Here is a 22,324-nt window from a genome sequence, read left to right as displayed (position 1 = left end):
TTCCACCCAAAACTAAAAATTCCACCCAAAACTCAAAATTCCTCATGAAATCCAAAATTCTCGCGCGGATGAAGACGGGTTTTTTTGGTGGGGTGTGGAGTGTGGAGGGATGAGGTGGGATGGGGAGGGTTGCTTTTGTCTTCAAGATATTCAGTGATCTGTTTTTAAAGGTGGGAGATAATTCTGAAGGTGTTGGGTCTCATTCAGTTTCTGTGCATGGCAACTGTTGTCATCATGAGCGTCCTTATGCTGTCTACTTCATACACAACATCCATACGTACAATCGAGTAAGTAATTCGTAACTACCCTGTGAATTGTCGCGTCTTTGCCATCATACTCATAGTCCCCTTCAATAAAAGTGTTTGATTAGCCATAAATTGGCCGTTGAAGGGCTAGTTTTCATCAAGAATTGGAAAAATAAGCATATTGTACCAGTCTGTCATTTTCGAAAAAGTGATTTATCTGTTGTGCTCCTCCTTATGGCAATTGCTCAATTTTCTAAAGTTTTTGAAAGTGCAGCAGTTTTTTTGATAATCGAATTCTGTTTTCCATGTAGCATTGGTAGAAATTTTCTTACTTACCATTTTAAGACAAACGTTAATCTATTTTAGTTGTACAAGGTATACTAGAGGGTAAGGGTTGCGAAGGTTCAAACTTCTGACTCGATGGTCGTACTCCTAGTATATGCTATCTTTCTAAGCCTGATAAGTCTCATAAAAGTACTTAATGATCTAAGTAAGTAAATTTGGCTAATTGATCTAGTTATAAGTTTTATATAATCTTTATAGAAATCTAACATAGATAAATTTACAGCTAAAGAAATGAGGTTATAAGAGTTAAAACTTAAAGTTATAAAAGTTAGCCAGTTATGAAAGTTAGAAAGAGGAGAAGGTCGGGAAACTTAGTAAAAACTTTACTAACTCAAATTGTTATCAGTAACTCATTATTCCCTTTTTAATAAAGTCCTGACTTGAACGTTATCTCTAACTATCCGTTATTCGATATAGTTGAGAAGATTGGTTTAGTAATTTCACTTTGGAAATACTTCCGTTTTGAGATTACTTTCTCGATTTGGAGACATTAAACTCTCAGTTTCTCTGAGTTATTAATTCTTACTTTCTATTTTGGAGATATTAAATTCTCAGTTTCTCTGAGCGACAGTTCTAAATTTCTGAAAGTTGTGATTTTTACTTTGCTATATATACTTCTCAGAACGGGATAACTCCCGTCCTGCTGGATGGCAAAATGTCCATTTGGCTGAACGGACATTTTGTGCAATATGAATGGTTCAGCTAATTACATCATTCTATTTTTAGAATGATGTAATTTGAATACTTGGCTTAGTTAAGCTAAGTATTCAATATAACTTGTACTTCAGTACATCCCGACCCGGTCCTTAGTGGGGGTAAAATGAAAATCATAGCATCAATAAAAGGTACACATATAAATTTTTAAAGTTTACAGATAAAAAAAAGACAAGTTATAAATTTTAGGGTTTACAGATTATATAAAAAAAGTTTTTTTTGCCTTCTCTCCGGCTCAGAGATTCGAAAAATTTTCGTTGCCTCGAAAGTCTCCATGTCGATAGTCTCTTATTTCTCTCAGCAGGCTTTCGTTGCGCTGCTGGAGCTGATAATTCTTGTAACGTTCCTTGAGGAAACTTTGTTCGAGGTTTCGAATATAGTTGTCTTCTGAGCTTTCTAGGATTGCGGTTGATAAATGGAATGGGACAGAGATAATTTGTTTATCTATGCCTAAATGCTTCGCTCTGAAAGTTTTTGCTTTGGGGTTAAAAGAGATCAGTTTAAATAGGTTAGCGTGGTTTTGCAATTTATAGTTCAAGCTCATGTTATATTTTGGGTGTCCTTTGAAATTTGGGCTTGAAACTATTTCTTCAATTTTAATCTGTCTGCTAATTTTGTCTTGTACTGTAAGGGCCTTTAGTTGAGTGGCTGCCACTAGTGGTTGAAGTTGCGATGGTCCTGGTGTTTGTTGAGGCTGTTCTGACAGTTGTTGGGTATCTTGTTGCTCATACGATTGGGGCTCCTCGGTTGTCGTTAGGTATTGTGTGACAATGTCGATGGGGAGTTCTGATGGAGGTGAATCGTCTAATAGTTCCTCGAATGCTGGCAGCAAAAAGTCATTGTCGTCCAGTGTTGTGTTCTAAAAATATTTAATACAATGGGTTATTTATAGTTGTAATTAATTAGATTTAATTACACTGGAGAGGTTGGGAAATCATCATTACTAGATTGATTTTCTCTTTCTTGTCTAATTGCTTGTAGCTCACTTTGTATTGGAGGGTATATGTTTATAGACGGCTCCTTATAAGTTGGAGCTTGTACTAAATGTTCTGAGTCGTCTCTTTCGTCGGTTGGACGAAATATTGATGTTACTATGGACTGGAAAAGTATATTAAAGGTAGCTGATAGTAGTACTTTCCCGAAATTCACTGAGGCTCCTGTAATTTTGTGTATTTGTAGTGCTCGAATTATGCCAAATACAATGTCGATTATAAATTTCACAAAAAGGAATACAGCGAAAGTAATCCCGCATTGTTCCAAATAATAGTGTATTCGGCCGAAGGCTTTTATATACCGGTTGTGTAAGAATTGTGACGAGATTAGAGAATCTAAATATATTATTTTTGTAGTGTAGTAGTTGCTATAACAACTAGGCTGGCTTTTATTATGTTGAATCTCAACTAATTCATGAGAAAACTCTTGCGCTGCGTCTTTCATTTCGGAATTTAAAGTTACATCGTTCCAAAATGCAATCATGTCTTCTTTGACATGAAAAGAAACTTCCTATCCGTTTTTGAATTTCATTGAAACCATTTTGTGTTTCTGATTGCTGGGTGCAAATAATGCTGGCCCAGTGACTTGTGTTATACTTGGAGTTAGTTCGATCCATGAGTTATCATTTTCAATATCTAGTTGAAAAAGATTCTTTTGTTTGTTGTTACATGGTTGTTGTTTAGCAGTAGTGAAAATTTGTCTGCTAACTGGATCGATAAAGCGAACTTTATTTTTATATAACACAGGTATTCGATCGTAACAAGTATCCATTACTTGTAAAGGCGAATAAAATTTTGGACAGTGATAGAGCCAGGCTACATTGCCATTTGTCTCTAAAAACATAAATCTGTTATTGGTTAACAGAAAACCAGCCAGCTTTGGGCTGAGACGCCAATATGCAAGTTGCGTATTTTTAAGTGAACGTTTTAGTTCACAAATTTGTTGTATAGTATTTATTTCAGAGAGTTGTAGCCTTCGGAAATTAGTGTACTGATAGTAGTCGAATTTAGTATTCAAATGAGCCTCATAATCTATCTCTGTTCGGGAGATATTAAGCGAATTTAGTGAATTGTTCGGAAGTCTAGTAATTCTATTTATTTTAGGTAGAGGTTCGAGTGCCTCTCCTGTATTCATATTAAATCCGCCTGTAAATTCAACATAGAGTGTGTCGTATGGTGATGGATAAACTATATTATTGATATTGCAAAGCGATTGAGGCTTATTGTACACTTGAAATAGAAAGCTTTGGTCTTTCTCTGATTCTTTAGAGATATAGTAATTATCTCCTATTTTTATCATTTTGCCTTCAAATTGTTCTCTTAAAGCGAACAAGCAATTATCTTGTTTCTCCCAGCTATAAGCATGGGGGTCGGTTGACGTGCTTTGACAACCGCCTTCTGATAATGTGCAAGGCAGGGGAATATTTTTCCAGTTATTCACTGAAACTCCCCGCAGGTTAACATTTAAAGTTGTATCCTGCATATATGTTTCAAATGTATCGTGAATTATCCAGCCAGAATCGTCACATTCATTTGGATTTTCTCCAATATTGGGACCGGAATTTTTTATTTAAGTTGTTTTCACATTTGATTTAATCGGAATTTCTTTTCCGTTAATACTTAACTTATTAGTTAATCTAGCTTGCCTACGCTGTTCTGGAGTTAAATCTAGGTCTGTGGTAATTGTGCTACGTTTTGCATCAATTCCACTAGCGTCGAAAAGGCAGCAATACCACCTAATGCTTTGGTGGCTTGCTCTACACATAGTAGCTTCTAATTTTCCTCTAAAGAAACGGTTGAAAATTTGTCCTTTGACTTTTGAAATTTCAACAGTTTGTGGTTCAATTTTACAAGGAGCGACTTTGTTAAGTGAGTACATTTTGTTGGAGTCCACAAGTGAACAATCGTAGTGAGCGACTTTTAATGATGTTGCAGTTTTTGCATACAATTGATGGTGAGCGGCGTTTAGATTTGTTAAAATTTCGGTGTTTGGTTTCTCACAATTTGCGTTTGGGATAAATAAAATGAAAGTTGCCGTCACAAATAATTTGGTGATATTATCAATATTTTTTTTTGCAAAACAGTCGAAACAAAAAAAGAAAGAGCAAAAGATTTACCTCAGTGAAATTTCTTCTGGGTTTTTCGGTTTCAATAACCTCTCCCTCCTCGGGGAACAGAGATTCGATTTCGGGATTCATTTTTAAAAATGAATTTTGTAGTATGTGTAGACGAGTTTGTAGTTGTAGTTTGCAGAATAGAGATTCAGAAGAATGAATCGATTCGGTTGAGTCGAGAATTTATAGTTTTCTCAATGGCAATTTGGCCGTCTGTGCAGATGGCAAAATACTGAGCCCTGATTGGCTAACTGTTTCAACGGCATTTTATCATTCTGTATATTTACAGAAGTATTGAGAGCGGATTACTATCCGCGCAACCGGCGGAATACTCAAATCTTATTGGTTGATTGAGGGTTGTCCGTGAAGACAGAGTGAAAAAGAAGTTTAACTGGTTGGGGTATATTTCTATTCCTGTATAAATAGAAAAAATTTCTGAGTATAATTCTAGTCTAACTTCGAATAATAATGAACAGAACTGTTTTAAATTTGTTTAAAGAGGCGAATTATTTTGCCTTCGAACACTTAGATTTGGAGTTGGATGCCAGAGAGATGAAATTTTTCTTCTCTGAGCAGTATATATCAACTCAAATTGTCCTCTCTGAAGAGGAGTTTTATTCGCTGCGCGTTGCGCAGGAGTATTGTGTTAATAATAAAGAGAGAAATTTACTAAAATATGCTAAGATATGTCCTGCTACAGTGCAGTACCTCAAATGTTGGTTGGGGGAAGAGGTAAATTTTTGGAGTTACAAATATTTTTCTGGGAGACATCGGGGTAGATTATGAAATTTTTGATTTTTTTAGTTCGAGCGAATGTTAACAGCACCGAACCCCGAGTGCCATGAAGAATTTATGAATTATGTGTTCGAGCTTTGGCGAGTGTGGTGGACCCCTGAGACAGCAAGAGCTGCTCAGCAACTATATGGGCTGGCTGTTGTTCTGGGGCACGGGCTTCTCTTTAGAGATTTTACTCTTAAACGAGAGTTTATTAAACTGATTAAAGTTGAGCTCGACTGTTATAATTTTTGTAGGGCTCAACTGTTATAATTTTTGTAAATTTCGGTTTAAATATATTTATAATTTGTATATCTATTTTTATAATTTCGTATATTTTAATTACAACTTTGCATAAAAGAATTATTTCTTCTGAACTTTTGGAATTAAATCTGATGGAATTGTATTACCATAGCGTTTAGGTTCAGTCCGTGTTCTCTGCGGTCTGACATCAGAATAAATTGGGTTAGGATTAGTTTTTATTTTTACTGGGTGGGGGGTTGAACTAATGATAGGGCTAAATGTATGAGAATTGGACGTAGTGCTTTGTGAACTACTTTGGGGGCTAAACAAATTCCTGATATGTAGTGTGCTATCAATTCTATTTGTTTTGTATGGGCTGTTAGGCGCACTCTGGCACGTGTTAACAGTAGTTGAGTACTCAACTGGTTGCAGTGATATTATTTGCTCAGCTTGATTATTTGCGTTGTTAATAATAGGCCACGGCATATATTCCGGGTTATCAATTGTTTGGTGATTGAGTCTGTTTACTGAGTACTGGTTGAACCTATCATAGTAGGCCTGTGAATCATCGTAGTTAGTACTATAGTCCTGAACTAACTTGTCTATTTCCTGTTCTTTAGGAAAGTACTCTACTAAATGATTTCTATGCACTACTTTACTTTGTTCAGTTGTGTCATGGACAATTTCATACGTAGTGTTAGTAATTTGTTTAGTAACAGTATAGGGTCCAGAGCGTAACTCTAATAGCTTTTTGGATTTCAATAATCCTTTAGCGTGATTCTCTAGTAAAACTTTACGACCGATTTTGATTGGTTTAACCAATTTAAATCTATTCCTATACTTGTGTGCTTTGTTTGTAATTTGCCTACAGCGAGTATATGTTTTACTATATGTATTTTTGAATTCGTTCTCACGTTGTAGTATAGTACTAGACAATCGGTTTTGTAATAGCTTGTCTACTTTCTCGCTTTACAAGAATTTTCACAGTGAGTATGTAGGGGAAGGTCTTTACAATACTCTGAGATACAATTCCGCCTATTGTCTCGTAGTAAGCCAAGCTTATGGGAAACGGTTTATTACCGAATACTATCTCGTACGGAGTATATCCCTTACTGTAATTTATTGCAGTATTATGCGCAAATGCAAATTTATTAGTAAGGCTGGCCCAATTCGACCAGGTGTCGTTAATAAAACTGCGCAAATATTTTGCTAAGTTTTTATTTTGTACTTCAACCTTGCCATTTGTCCAAGGTGAATATGAGGTCCGTGGTTTTAAGGTAATTCCAAATTCGTGCGTCCAGTGCACAAAAGCATTACTCAAAAATGCAGTACCGTTGTCATGTAATATTTGTTGCGGAATTCCGAATCGAGTAATATATTTTTCTATAAATTTTACAGTTTCTGGTGCATCAGCGGTTTTTGAGGGGTACACATGTATAAAGAGAGAGAAGTTATCTACTATAACTGAACAAAATTTCTTTTGGTTACTACAAGGCCTAAATGGGCCCTTGTGGTCTATGTGTATTGTATGAAATGGGGTTGTTTCTAATTCTCCCCACTGTTCTCGGGGTGCTTCGTTCAGATCATGTCTTTGTGGTTTATTTTTTTGGCAATCCAAGCAATCATATACTAGCATTGTAACCCATTTGTACATTCCCGGCCAATAAAAGAATCTACTACTGTTGTTAAATGTACATGTGTCTCCACGAGGCCCACTTAGCGGATTATTATGTGCTAACTCAAAGCACTTCATAAATAGCGATAGTGGAACACATATTTTTGTATCGTATAAACCGTTCTCGTCTGGTTTATTGTAACATAGTAAGTCATATTGTTCCTCGAGTAGTAGAAGATTAAATATATTTTGTATGCACGTAATCCTTTACAGTGCTTAATTGTACTTGTGCTTGGCGGTTCTTTGCCTGCCTTTAGCCATTGGCGAACGGTTTGTAAAACCGGATCATTTATTTGTTCGCGCAGAATTGTATCTGTGTCTAGTTGAGCTTGTTTAGTAAACTCTGTTAGTTTTTGTAGTAAGTCTTTACAAGATACTTTAACTACTTCTGTATGTAGAGTTGTCGGTTCTACAATGTCACACTTATGCGTGCGTTACTTGTATTCTTGTTTCGCTTGTTCTAGTTCTTGTATTAAGGATATATCTACATTTCCTTTTTGTAATTCTAACCAGTCTTCGTCGTCAAGACCGTCGTCTACTGCATGTACCTCTTCGGATATTTCTTCATATGTATGATCGCTAAGGCTCTCTGTAGATACATTTTCCAAAGACATTTTTCTGATTTGATTTATTTGTCGTCCATATCTGAATGAGTCGACAATATTGTATATTGCACAACATGTTTGCTCTATATCGTCACTCGCGTCGTTAATACTAAAATCCTCGACGGCTATATTTAGTATTTTCTTTTTCTGCCCGGGTATATGTGCAATTACCGGATAGCTAGTATTTGGCGGTGCCTTCTTTTCGTCACAGTGTAGTATTAAATAATTTATCGGTTTATAATCCGATGTGTAGAAGCGGATGTCCGTTGGGACTGTTTTGTGTTCAATTTGAAATTTTCTCGATTCTTCTGGCGGGACTTGTCTACTAAGTAAGTCGGGGAAAGCAAGGTTTTTACCTTCAGTGTATATTATCTTTAGATTCTGAAATTTAGTAAGCACGACTTGATACTTAAAAAATCTATGTGATAATTGTCTGCGGCGAGACCAGAGGAATAGTATAGGTCTGTGATCGCAAAATAGATATATTGGATAGGGGGAGCCTATAATGTAGAACTCGTAAGTTTGTAATGCTGATATTATTCCGCACAGTTCTCTATGCTGTTGGGACATTTTCTGTTCTGCTTTATCGAATACACGGGAGTGTGCAGAAACAATTCGTTTCCCTTCGGGGAATTGTTGTAATAATATACTACCAGTTCCTAAGTTGGAAGAGTCAGCATGTATATGAAAGGGGTATTTTGGGTTGGGGATAGCGACGGAAATATCATGTGCAAATTTTGCTTTCAGTTTATCGAATACTTGCTGGTGGCTATCCAGCCATTCGAAATTGGTTTCATTCTTAACTAAATCATATAGCTGTTTTGCGTCAATATAATAGTTTATAACATAATTTGCATAAAATCCCATCGCCCCAAATACACTGAGGACGTCGGTTTTCGATTCTGGCGTTTTCAAATTTTGTATATCGGCAATGCGCGAAGTGATTGGGCTAAGTGTCCCTTTCGATATTACATGCCCGAGGAATTTCACTTTTCGTAAGAAGAATTTTGTTTTATCCGGCGCAGCTTTTAAGTTTGTTTTACGCAGTAGTGCATGATTTTCACGTATTACTGTGAACATTTCCTGTTTGTCTCGTGCTTGTAGTAGTTTATCGTCAATATAAGTGATAGCTTGTTTTTTCTTTATTAGCGGTCCAAATGCATAACGCATAAGTTTACTAAAGAAGTTCGGAAGGAGCTTTAAGCCGTAAAATCCGACTTGATAGGTATATTGACGTCCACCTACAATAAAACTAGTTAGTTTCTGAGTTTTTTTCTGTAAGGGGCACTTGATGATAAGCGCACGACATATCACTACTTGTAAAATTTGCTCCATTTACTCGTGTCATCAGAACTTGTAGTGGCTCGAGCGACCAACTTGAGTTACTTGTATCTGTAATTGAGTTGAGGTAGCGAGCATCAATTACAAGCTTTACTTAGTCGTTCTTAGGCAGTATGTTAATTGGATTTACAAACCAGCTATTTAAATCGTTGTGCTCATTTAGCTCGCGTATTATTCCGGCTTGTAATAATTCGTCCATCAATGCCTCTAACTTGTCACGCAAATGTAGGGGAACATTGCTGGTTCGTTGCATTTTAAATTCGCAATCTTTTTTAGGGGTATGTGAAATTTCTGTTTCGTGCGGCCGATATCATACTTGTGATGGGATTATACATCCTCATCATCTAGAAGAACTTCTAGAAGTGCTCTGAATTCATCATCCGTTAAATCACTCTGTGTGAAATCAAACTTTTTAAGATACTCGATATAGTGTGCATAGTTTTTACTTGCATCTTTTGGTCGTGTATCGAGTCCTTCTTGAACAACTTCATGAATAATGAAGTGGTTTTCTTCTGAACTTGAGAAATTGTTCAGTATTATTGGGCTTGCATAAGGTTTTTGAATCATTTGAAATGTCAGTTGCTATTTCAGCATCATTTTTGCATTTGTTCACAATTTCATCGCCTAAGATTCCGAATATGTCTTCGATGTTTTCATCTGTGTATTGTTCGGAGGACGGCATTTACTTAATTTCAACTTTACTCATATAAACATATATTTTAATTCCTGAAGAATTGAATACATTGTATAGTGATGCAGATATCTCAGACCAGTCCATTTTGTCTAATCCGCAAGCGATTTTTGGCATTGCTATGCATCTAATGTTCTGCATTAGAAGTATATTGCGAAGTTCGAATAGTGCGGTTGTTATACTTTCAGTAGTCGGCTTATTATTATATTTTTCTTTAGTTATTAGACTAAAGATTTGGTGTCTTAGGCTAGGAGCAATGTATTGTAATACATTCTGGTTTATTGTATTTCTGTCACGATCGTTCACTTCTACTTGCCACTTACAATGTTCTCTCAAGTCGGGAAACTTTTTACACAACATGAGTGCAAAGCCTTTACTCATAGCGCAGTCCTTAGAAATTGTGTGTACGATAGCCATACTACTATTGAATATTTACTGTTCTTCGTGGTTACTATAGTTTATGCAACTATCATACTCATTCGACTCAGCCTCTTGTACTGAGTTAACAACTGTACTAAGCATAAAACAATTATCCAGTTCTTCATACTTATTTAGTATTTAGTATGCAAACTCATTACAATCGCGCATGTTGAATTTGCGCGTATCACGACTTAATACTAGATCACATACAGCGTACCCAATAATACCTTTATTAGGTGTAATAGGGTGATTTTTGTGGTTTTCTATTAGTATAGGTAGTGTTTTCTCCTTTTGTGTACAGACTGTGTTAATAAACACTAGTTCTGTTTTTACTGTATTTTTGTGCGGCAGAAATGGAGTGCCTTTGGGGTAACATAAATCAGTGTTCTGGTGTTTCTGATACTTGTGGATACTGTTTTTCATTATTCAGTGTTCCATAACTGATTACTCCTGTGTGTTCTTTTAATTCTACGGCAGGAATATCAAAATACAGAGCTTTAAAGAAAATATGACAGAAATCAACTCCAATCAGGTTGGACGTTCCTTCTTGTGTAACCCATACTTTATAGTTCGTTTCATACTTTCCGTCAGTATCAAAGTATGATGTTACTGTAGTATGGCCTAACATACGAATTTGTGATCCATTATAGGATTTTGTGATGTTTATGGCTGAGAAAATCCTCATGCTAGGGTTCAACTTTTGCATTTATAGAAATGTGGGATAGTTTATTATTGTGCATGTTAAACCTGAGTCAATTAGATATTCAATTTCAAGGCCACTTTTTTATTTATGTCTCCGGTGGGGAAATAATACATACTTAGGTAAATCCTAGATTTTGGATTACTATTTGTATTAACTTTCGGACACTTTAGAAGTTTAAAGGAAAGAAGTCTGTGATAGCATCGGTGCAATTATTCTGATCGTAATATTCTGTTTGTTGGTTTTGATCCCCTACCCAGTGAACAGAGTGGGACGAGCGGGGTTGTTGATCATAATATCTACTGCTTGATGCTTGGAATTGATTAGTATGCGCGTGGGGGGATAAGAACGTTGAAAATTTTGATTCTCACGTTCATAATATTGTCTGGCATCAGTTTCATGCGGACTAAATTGGTTGTTTTGGGGGAACTTTTGTTCATAGGCTTTATTATTATTATTGTTATAGTGTTTATTTCCGTACCTGCGATTGTCATAGCCACTGTTAGTCTTATTTGGACGATTCTGGGTATTGAAGTACGGCTTACTGTTAGTCTGTTGTTTGTAGTCAGTACTGAAGGATGTCTTTTTCTCCTTTTCCTCAGTAAGTTCTCTTTTCATTTTTTTAAGTCCTTCATCAATCCTATGTTTAGAGCAGTTAGAAATAGAATGCCCATGATTACGGCAATAGTTGCAGAAGCGTGTATTATTTGGTCGTCCTTTTACATTGGGGTCTTTAAAGGAGCCCAAGTTAATAGCGCTAACTTCGTTATTTCTTATTAGTTTAGTAGGCTCTTTAATTTGTGCTTCAAGACTACTAATTTTATCATTTGTTTGTTTTACTGTGCCGTCAGTGCTAACAGTAAATGTTAAGTCCTTTGTTATTAAGTGATTTTGTATTTCGTCCCATGTTTTATCCGGGTTTTCTATTCTGTATTCATGAGCTTTGCGCTTTAAAGATGGGGGTTGCAGGCCTCTAATAGCAAAGTCAATGTACTTTTGCTCTCTTTGTCGCTGCTGTATTGTTCGTTCAGTAGCAATTTGGCCAGGGTCAGTTAATCGTGCAGGTATATTTTCAGGCCATCCTCTATCAACAGCATGCTTAATTCGGTGGAAATAATTTTTAATTAACTCCCCTTCCTGTCTGGTTGCTCCTCCAACTTCAAGTCGATATTTGAATTGGTCACGACTATCTGTGAACCGGGTTATGAAATCTCCTTTTATTTGATCCAGAGTTCTTGTGGGGTCAATAGTATTGAACCACTCTAATGCGGTTTCTGTCAGTAAAGATCCAAATAGCGCCTTGCGTCTATTTTGTTGATTTGCTAAAGCGGCAGCATCTGTAGGTAACGTTGTGCCCAAAGAGAAGTTTAATTTTTGTTCTACAGAACTCTAAAATTCATTTGCGTTTTGTCTGGGGTCATTTCCCGAGAATGTAACAAGTGACATATTCAGATGGGAGAGAGGTGTATCAGTAAGTGTTCTTACTAATGTAGCGGTACCGGTTGTTCCAGTACCAGTGCCACCAGTACCGGTGCCACTTCCAGTTCCTCCGCCTGAGGCCATTAACTTGGTTTATTTTTTAAAAGTGATTACAGTACTTAGAAGATAGAATATTTATACCAGCCTCACTGGTCGCACCAGTTTATACTAGAGGGTATGGGTTGCGAAGGTTCAAACTTCTGACTCGATGGTCGTACTCCTAGTATATGCTATCTTTCTAAGCCTGATAAGTCTCATAAAAGTATTTAATGATCTAAGTAAGTAAATTTGGCTAATTGATCTAGTTATAAGTTTTATATAATCTTTATAGAAATCTAACATAGATAAATTTACAGCTAAAGAAATGAGGTTATAAGAGTTAAAACTTAAAGTTATAAAAGTTAGCCAGTTATGAAAGTTAGAAAGAGGAGAAGGTCGGGAAACTTAGTAAAAACTTTACTAACTCAAATTGTTATCAGTAACTCATTATTCCCTTTTTAATAAAGTCCTGACTTGAACGTTATCTCTAACTATCCGTTATTCGATATAGTTGAGAAGATTGGTTTAGTAATTTCACTTTGGAAATACTTCCGTTTTGAGATTACTTTCTCGATTTGGAGACATTAAACTCTCAGTTTCTCTGAGTTATTAATTCTTACTTTCTATTTTGGAGATATTAAATTCTCAGTTTCTCTGAGCGACAGTTCTAAATTTCTGAAAGTTGTGATTTTTACTTTGCTATATATACTTCTCAGAACGGGATAACTCCCGTCCTGCTGGATGGCAAAATGTCCATTTGGCTGAACGGACATTTTGTGCAATATGAATGGTTCAGCTAATTACATCATTCTATTTTTAGAATGATGTAATTTGAATACTTAGCTTAGTTAAGCTAAGTATTCTATATAGCTTGTACTTCAGTACAAAGGTAGGAGGCGTTTCTGTAAAATTTAGCTATTTCATTTGTTTTACTAGACGTCTTTGTTTAATTGGTTTCGGAAGAAAAAAAACTTCCCTGTTCGCTTTTCTTGATTGTAGGTTTTAAACATTTAAGTTTTTGATATTTCGATCAGTTCATCGCGATACAATTTTTTTGTTTTTCTTAAATACTTCTTTATATTTTTATGTTTACAAAAAAAACGGAAACAACGAGATGAACAGAAAAGGAACAAAAAATGCGGAGGGGTTTGTCAATGGTTCTTTTAATAGGAGGGAAAGCATGTTCCGGTAGGCACTTGTAAACATGCATCTAACTTACACATATTTATTGCACTTTATTTCTGACAAGTTGCTCGTGAAATAACGGGTTGGAATTTTAATTCATTCAAAACGTTATCCGCGTTAAATGCTCCAATTTTCAAGATCACTAGGCACATTTCAAACGAACAGGTAGTTCATCAAGTCTCGGCTACAGCTGATTGCAAGAGATGCCAGATTTTAGAATTTAGAATGCGAGCAAACCTTTGAATCCTTATCTTGCTGAATAAGAGGGGAATTGTCTTCGAAAAATATTCACCCAATGAGTGAGGACAATCAGCACTATTGAGTTTTGATGTCTTGCGCAGCCAGTGGGATTTCAAAATTTTATGTCGTATCGTATGGCCTGTAGATCGCAAGAAAAGACGGCAGCGAGGCTGATTCCATCTGATTCTAACTAAACTTATAATAGTATTAAGGATCGATTATGAACCATTACTTCTTTAATTTACATTAATTGACCTTAAAGATATTATCAAGATATTTTAAACAATGTCTTCACCTAGCCCATGAGAGTTTTAAAAAAAATTGATAAAATTATGGACATGAGTAAAGGGTGGGGTTTGTAAGTTTTCAAGATGCAGACATTGACCTGAGTTTGATTTAGTGGTGCAATAAACAAAATTGAAATCTTTAAATACTGTCAATATCCGATATATTCGTCATGTTTGAGTTAGTAAACTAAGTTATTCCCGTTAATCGGGTACCAAGCCAATTTGATATTAATATAATGATAAGGCTCGACCTCTGAAAAGAATTATACTCAACTTTAGTAGTGTCCTCGACCATGAAATTAGTGTCGATGTTTATCCCCCATCTCGTTGACTTATTAAGTCTTAATATAATCTCAGTCCTCCTTTAGGGCGGAAAGTTAGTTGTTGATAAACGCTATAAATTTGTATGGAACTCGATAGTAAACAGAATCTTTTCGTGCATTTCTGATTATATTGACTCCAGTTATAATTACAGGACGATAATTGCGACGACTTTAGATTACCTTTTATAGTTTAGCTCGCATAATCTACATTTACGTAACCTATCAAACTTAATCGATCAAAAATTAAGAAACTTTAACTGATCAAAAAAATTATTTTGCTCTAGTTAACGAATTAGTAAATGTTTTAGTGTGACTGAAGGGAGCATGCGCACTCGAATTGACCAGCTCAAAGTTCGCAATGGTAGGGCATTATCTAAGTAGAGATTTTCTAACAACCAAATACATATGTTCTATTATTTGCTATGTTTTAGGGTTCATAAACCAGTGCCCACAATTCAGAGGTAAATACTCAAATTAATCAGAAAAATTCTCAACTTCTGAATCATACAATAAGTCATTGAAAAGAAATTTGACACATCTTCCTGAAACATACAAGATTTGATTTTCACGTCGAATCATTCAACGCTTAGAAAGATCTTGGTTCGGTACACTTTCATTATACATCCTGCCATTTCATCATTTTGCTAACATGCTTAATTTTCTTAAATATGAAATGCTCTTGAGAGTTTGTGCATATATTGTCGTCATATTGCAGAAATCTTGTCAAGATAAAAATCAGATATTTCTATTTTGTTTTCTGTGCTGGGATATTTTCCACATAAATTTAATAGATCGCTTGTTTGTTATTCGCCGCAATTAAGGTAGCAAAATGACACCATTAGTCTACTTTAAATTTCAGCCTTCCTTTTTCCTTATTTGGAGACTCAAAATTTAAATCTTTTAAATCAAAATTGCAGCCTTATCATTTTCCAGAAACCAGATAAAAAAGCATGATGCGCTCTCAAGAAGTTCATTTTGGTATAATGTTGAATAATTTAAAGTGCTGATAAACTCCCTGGTTGAGGTGCCAGACGGAAGTGATCTCTGACCTGACCATTCCAGACCGGAGTTACCTCTGATCGAAACCTCGTGTGCGTTGGAACTGCGCTCAAAGTTTGCTGATCAGACCTTACAAGACGCAAATGACCACTGATCAAGCCAAAATCAGACCATTAGCCAGACTTTTGTCCTACCTTGACCCAGACCATTTCCAAACCATTGTCCAGACGTTTGTGCGCTCAAAAGTAACTTCTGGTCAGACTAGTGTACGCTTGAAATCGCCTCTGATCAGATTCAACTGTGCTCGAAATAGTTTGATCAAATTTTTTTTTGAACAAATCTCTTAATTTCGCTATATTATAATCATTTAAAAAACTGATGTTTGCAGTAATATCCTCAACTAAATTCTGAAAAATTCTGGAGTAAATAAAACTCAACTGCTGAGAAAACAGTTCATATAGCATTTCATTAGTGCATATTTGTGACTCAATTGATGACCTTAGTCAGTTTTTCATTTAAAAAACTTCTTGACGTACAGTTAATCAAAATCTCCTCTAAAGTGGACCGGCATTTAATATCAGCTAGACCCCTTGGTTTTGATCTAAGCCATCAGACTCCATACGAGTGTCTGATCAGAACGCTGCTCCATTGTTGCCTCTTGGCGGCACCAACAACTCTCAGTAAAAAATACCAAAAATTGAAAAGAAAAATGCGCTCAAAATGGTTTCTCATCAGACCCAATTGCGCTCGGAATCTTCTCTGATCCGACTAATGTGCACATGAATCGGCATCTGATCAGACCACCCCAGACAGATGTGACTTCTAATCAGACCAAAATTAAGTCATTGCCCAGACTTTGGTAAGCTTAATCCAATTCCTAGATGCTGTAATCTTGGTCTGGAAACACACCGTTTGGGTTCGACTTGAGTCTGATCAGAGGTGACTCCCGTCTAGCACCTCAACCAAAATTGTATTTATTTTATTTGGATAGTTTAATTGTTTGAGGATAATAATATAATAACATTTGGCAATATTCTAGACGCTAATTAATGATCTTCGATGACCGTCTTAAAAACTCCGTATGTTATGGCACCAGTTTGATCAGACGGAGAATGTAAAAAACTGAAACATAGAATATGATTTCTCAGAACCAGCTTCATTGTCTCAGATAATGTATTCAAGAACTTCTAATGACTGTTCAAGTCGAAATGAAGTTTTGTCCAAAAACAAAGAAAAACAACAGAATAAAAAAATAGCTTTCAACCCTTAAGATGTAATGAACTTGCATGCTCTATTTGTCAATTGAAATTATTTTTGCTCTGAATACCCTCGTGTATAAACGAGACACAAGATTTTTCATGAGTAAATATCGTTGTTATCATAAGTCCGCTTAAATCAGTTTTTGCTTGGGCAAATTTAAGGTCAAAATACAGCACAAAATTAAGTTCTTGTATATATAATTTGAATAATAATTCATTATATTAAATTTAGTCATACTGTGACCTCCTTTGTCTTTTTTGAACTCTTATTTTTCAAAACAAATTTTCCCGCTCAGTTGTTGTTTTAAATAAGTTTTTACTGATATTGCTTAATAAATTCTCCACAATTTCCTAAAGGTTTCTGAAAGGTCAGCGCGAAGAGCCCTATTTGAACAGAAACTATTTAGAAAGTTGTGATGAGAACAGTTAATAAAACTTTTCAAATTGATTTCATTTCTTTTTTGCTCTTTTCTTGGTGAATATCATTTGTTTTGTTTTTTGGCATCTAAATTTTGACTATAAACCAACTGCATCATGAGGTTGTGTGAAATTGCGATTTTTTGGAGTCTCAATTAGTGATTAAAAAAAATAGTTAAAATTGATTTTGATTTTCTTATTTAACTTTTTTCTGCTTCTCGTTCCACTTCGAACAGTTTAATGAAGTTTAAATGTTTAATTGTCTGAATTAATAGCAGGATGGAAACTAAGCAGACATTTACTTCAAATTTATTCCGCAGTCTTCAGGCTATTTTAATATGATCAGTAAATGTTTTATGCTAATTTTTGAAGTCAAAATAGGGCAGTTATCTTGATATGGCCTAAACTCGAATGGGACTGGGGCAGAAATTACTGATTTTGTTTAATCGATTGAATTAACTGTGCAGGATTTGCTGTGTGAATTTCCTGTTAAGAAAAGTGAAAACACGGTGGTTGGTCTTAAATTTGTTTTTGTTGATGTTGATTCTGTAATTACTGTTTTTCTTAGATTTCCGGAACTCAAAGTCCGGTTTTCATTTGGTTTTTAAAGTCCGGTCCTACTAATTGTGGGATCTTTGTTTGTATGATCAATGAGTTTTCGTTTGAATTCTAGTTCACGAGTTATCCTGCTATTTTTGCTCCATTTGAGAGCAATAACTGGGTTTCAGAAAGATCGAACACCATTACAGATGTATATTCCACATTGCACAGTAAAAATTTAAATGAGAAAAAAATATAATGCTTTTTAGAATGAGAAGAAGTTTAATGCTGAATTTGACAGCTGTTAGACTTAAATTCTGCGTCCAAATTCTTGTTCCGACACCTCTTGAGGGGGGAGGACCTTTATACTCAAATGGATTTTTCTTTCGCTCAATTTTTACCGATCGAAATAAGCATTGTACAGAGTTGTGAGTGGTACCATTAAAAAGCCCGTTCAGCGTAGAATGTATTATTGAGAAGATTTATTTGAACTTCTTTTTCTAGAGCGAGTTATTGATGTTTAAATTTTTGCAAAAATTAGACCAGTTTGCATTATTTTCATTCACATTTTCCGGAATTTTGCCTAAAGTTCCGTCAATTTTTTTAAAATCTGTTAAAATTGCCAAGAAAAGTGTTTTTGATTTGGCAAAAACGTAGGCTAAATATTTAAAAATTTAGCATTTTGTCATCAAAAATAGCACTAAAAAAGGCTCCTTAGTTCAATTTGATTAAGTACCCCGGAAGTACACGCCGGTAAACCAACCACTAACACAATCTTTTTAAACTCCATTTGGAACTCGTCTTCCTTCAAATTCTATTGAAAGTGCTCTCTAATTAAGAATTTGCCGTTTTTTGCGAACTTTACTCGATGATCATCAAAAACGTAGCTTTTATTTTTTTTCCAATAAACTATCTATATCTATAACATTCAAAAAACTTAAGTGTTCTTAATGAACGGACAGCATCAGCAAGGCTAGTTTTGGACCAACCTTGGACTTTTTCAATCCATAAGAAGATTGGATTGTAATCAGTCGGTCTTTTTTAGCAATAATTCAATCTGTTTTATATTAATCAAGGAAGAGAACAATTCAAATCAAGGCTTACTGGTGATGGGTTCAACTGGTTTCGTAACCAGCTACAAATAAATGTGTCTAAAATTTCAACTCGAAAAATTTTGGTCCTTTTGACTCTTAACCGTATTTAATTTTTGTAAATACAGAATAGCTTGTTGAATTTTGCCAATTTCTTCTTCATTTGGTCTACTTAGTTTCAGCGAAGAATAAAATATGCTTCTTTCTTTTGAATTAAGTTTTAGTCTTTACTTCGATTTTATGCGTTAATTTGTGGTTTTCTGGCTTTGGTACAACCAAATTTCACATTTTTTGGGGCATCTGCCAATTTTTTTCTCGTTTTGTCTTATTATGAAATTCTTGGCAGTTCAAGGATTACAATATTAGCGCTCAAAAATTCACAATTGAACACATCAAAATCTTTACAGGTATAGATTATGGCTTTATGGGCTTCGACACCACTTTATCGAAAAAATTAATTGATATTTTTTACTTTTGTCTGTAACTGTTTTTTAAGTCTATAAATTTTCCTGGATATTGACAGTTGTCATTGGCTTTTTTGGGAGAAAAAGATGAACCGATATTTTGATTTTAGTAGATTGCTGATGGCCTTCATGATTTTGAAATCAATCGCGTTTAACGTCGCATATTTCATTGTCTATTTATCACCTAATCCCGTTAATTACAGTTCATACATGGCATAATTGGTTTTAATGCAGGACGCAAATGTACAAAATCAATTGTTTTCAAAGAATTCGTTGAAATGACTTTTTTTGCTTCGACACGGGTTTTTCGCATAAAAGATATAAAAATTGTTTTTTGTCAAATAAGACGTTTTTTTTGTTGACGTAAGACATATTCTGAATATTTGATGGTATCAAGGGCTTCCTTTGGACAAATTTAACAAATAATTTTTTAAAAAATTTCGTTGCTTGTGGTTTTCATGACTTTGAAAACAAATCTCTTCGAAAAACACAATTGTAGTACTTAATTTCGCCCTTTTTTCTTTTTTGTCTACTTGTTACCTAGTCCTATTTATGAGAGGTCACATATTACAATATTTGCGTTCTGAAAAAGCAACATATTTTGAGGGGCAAATTTGACCTTAAGGCTTCGTCATTGTTTTCTCGCAAGCTTTACTGGAATTTTTCTTTCTTGTCTCTAATTGCTGATTTTTTGTGACCACATGAAAATTGAGTAATGACAGGTCTGAATTCCCTCCTATAGAAGCATAGGTATTCATAAATCTGTTGAATATTTTCAGTTTGTATCTAATAGTTGTCATTGCTTTGAAATGAACTGTGTTTGAAAATTTAAGCGAATTTTTTTAACTCTGCAGTTTTTGTTCTTTTTTTGTCTAATTGTTACCGAGCTTACCGACCTTACTTTATGAACTAGTACCGTATTTTTTCTAGTGAAGTACAAGTTAAATTGTTTAATTTCCGCTTTTCCTGGCGCTATTTTAACTTTGTTGTTAAGTTTTTTTTAAATGGACATAAAGTTTTGGATCTAGTTAATGTTTGTTGTTGTTGTTTAATTTTGCTGTTCATCTGGACTGGCTTTCTTAATAATGGCAGATCTCATCAATCTCAATTTTTTATTCCACTGAATTCTTTGCTTTAGAGGCGATCTTTTCGTTTATACACCAATTTTTTTTGGCTGTGAATTTTTGTAAGAAATGTGGTGAAATGCGTTGAAAAAAAAATAATTTTCACCGCGTATTTCTTACATCTTTTTGCGGTGAATGCGGTGAATCGCGGTGAATTATTTCTTTTCACCGCGTTCTCAGTATTCTTACAAAAAAGAATCGGCCCCACTCGGGTTCGAACCTCTGGCCTCCTGTATGCCTTCAACTGCTTAGTCCACAGCGCCAACTGTCACTAACATGTTTGGAATTTCTTGTGAATTTAAATCAGATTGAGTAAACTTTGGAAATCATATGCGGTGAATTTTTGTAAGAAATGCGGTGAATTTCGCGGTGAATTTTTGTAAGAAATGCGGTGAAAGGTGGTGAATTATTTTTTTTTTCACCGCATTCACCGCTTTCACCGCATTTCTTACATTAATTTGCCACAAAAATCGATGCGGTGAATTTTTGTAAGCAATGCGGTGAATTTTGCGGTGAATTTTTGTAAGAAATGCGGTGAAATGCGTTGAAATTTTATTTTCACCGCATTCACCGCAATCACCGCATTTCTTACAAAAATTCACCGCATTCACCGCATTTCTTAAAAAACTTTACCCAAAAACCTCGACCCGGGTATTGAGCCCAGTAAAGGCCGGGTGCGTAACCGTGTCCAGTTAGGGTATTTTCGCAGGTAAATTGTGTAGGACATGATTATTTCACAAGCAGAAGTCTCGACTAAGACAAGCAACATATACCACTCTTATCTGAAGTTCTAATCAAAACTTGAAAAATATCCGAATCATTTTTTATTTTTTTATCATCTATTTTAGATGCTAAGCTGTACTGTGAGGAAGAATTCAGCAATGCTGTCATTCGATTCGAATATGAAAAGTGTTTCAAAACCAAAACCTCCGCCACTCCTAAGTCATATGAAACGCATCAGAAAGATTGCAACGATATGTCCATGAGTCTGTTCGCCTCCGACAAAGCTGCAGAAATCGAAGACGCCATAACCCTGGTGTCCTTGGGGTTCAGCACGGAAACCTTTTACATTTTTTCCGGGCTAAAACGGGTGGACAGCAACCCAGCAATGTTCGCAAGCGATGATTCGATGTATGTTCTGGATGCTAACCACGCTAAGTGGAATGACAAAAGTGAAGCGGCTAGTTCTGATAAAGATCATGTGTGTTTGTTCTATAGCAAACAAAGTGGGGGCATGCGTGTAGGAGGTGTCGGGACAAGCAGGGAGCTGGCAGTTTGCGATGACTCTAATCGAGGCCGAAGTCTCTGTACGCGACATATTTGAAACAAGATCAGATTACGAAGCTATAATTGATATCGTGAACAAGAAAAAAAACTTTTCACAAAAACGTTAACATTACAAAATTTGTTCACGCTTTCTCATTTAGAGCACATGAAGCTTCGAACAATTCTTTCGAGTTATAATTCCAAAAAGTTTCTTTAAAATTCCAAAATTTACAATAACTTCATTATTATAATCTATATGTTCATTTTCCCTATAACTTAAAATTCATGAATTCACATTTCTTCTTGTTCTCAATCCACAAAACCTTCAAATCCATCGCCTTTCTCAAAATTATGTCAGAGATTTAGCTCAAAGTGCCCGATAAAATTGCGCTGAAGGGTTTACAACTGCGCTGAAGAAAATACAAAGTTTTTCAAATTCTGGGCTGAAAACTGTGTCACTTTTTCAAAACTCAGCCACTTTTCACTCAACCCATTCAGCTCATTTTGTACTTGTTCGCGCTCTTTCATAGCAAAAACAAATCAAGTGGTTAACTTGAACCCGTCTGTTTGCCCCCTCCGTGTTTCATGTTATGAAGATAAAATCTGCTTTGACTATGTAGTGAAAAACATATTTCCAGCATTGAAAAAGTCAAATTCAGATGTTTTGTTTCCATGTTTTTTGGTAACTGACAGTTAGCAATGTGGGACATAAAGTCAAGTTTTTTGCGGCAAATCATCTTAACTTCCGTATT

General features: G+C 35.3%; 1 protein-coding gene across 1 annotated transcript; it reads left to right on the top strand.

Annotated features, from left to right (window-relative positions):
- The first annotated feature begins 174 nt into the window (after positions 1–174).
- Positions 175–21,871, top strand: LOC142336842 (uncharacterized). Its single transcript, XM_075385794.1, has 4 exons — positions 175–287; positions 14,721–14,773; positions 14,844–14,873; positions 21,155–21,871. The coding sequence occupies exons 1-4, from the start codon at positions 217–219 to the stop codon at positions 21,628–21,630; spliced, it is 630 nt and encodes a 209-aa protein (XP_075241909.1). The 5' UTR covers positions 175–216; the 3' UTR covers positions 21,631–21,871.
- The last annotated feature ends 453 nt before the right edge of the window (positions 21,872–22,324 follow it).

This window comes from Convolutriloba macropyga, chromosome 3 (assembly GCF_964194025.1).
Source record: "Convolutriloba macropyga chromosome 3, txConMacr16.3, whole genome shotgun sequence".
NCBI classification, from domain to species: Eukaryota; Metazoa; Xenacoelomorpha; order Acoela; family Convolutidae; genus Convolutriloba; species Convolutriloba macropyga.
The sequence above is the reverse complement of the archived record's forward strand: the minus strand, read 5'-3'. Positions and strand labels throughout refer to the sequence as shown.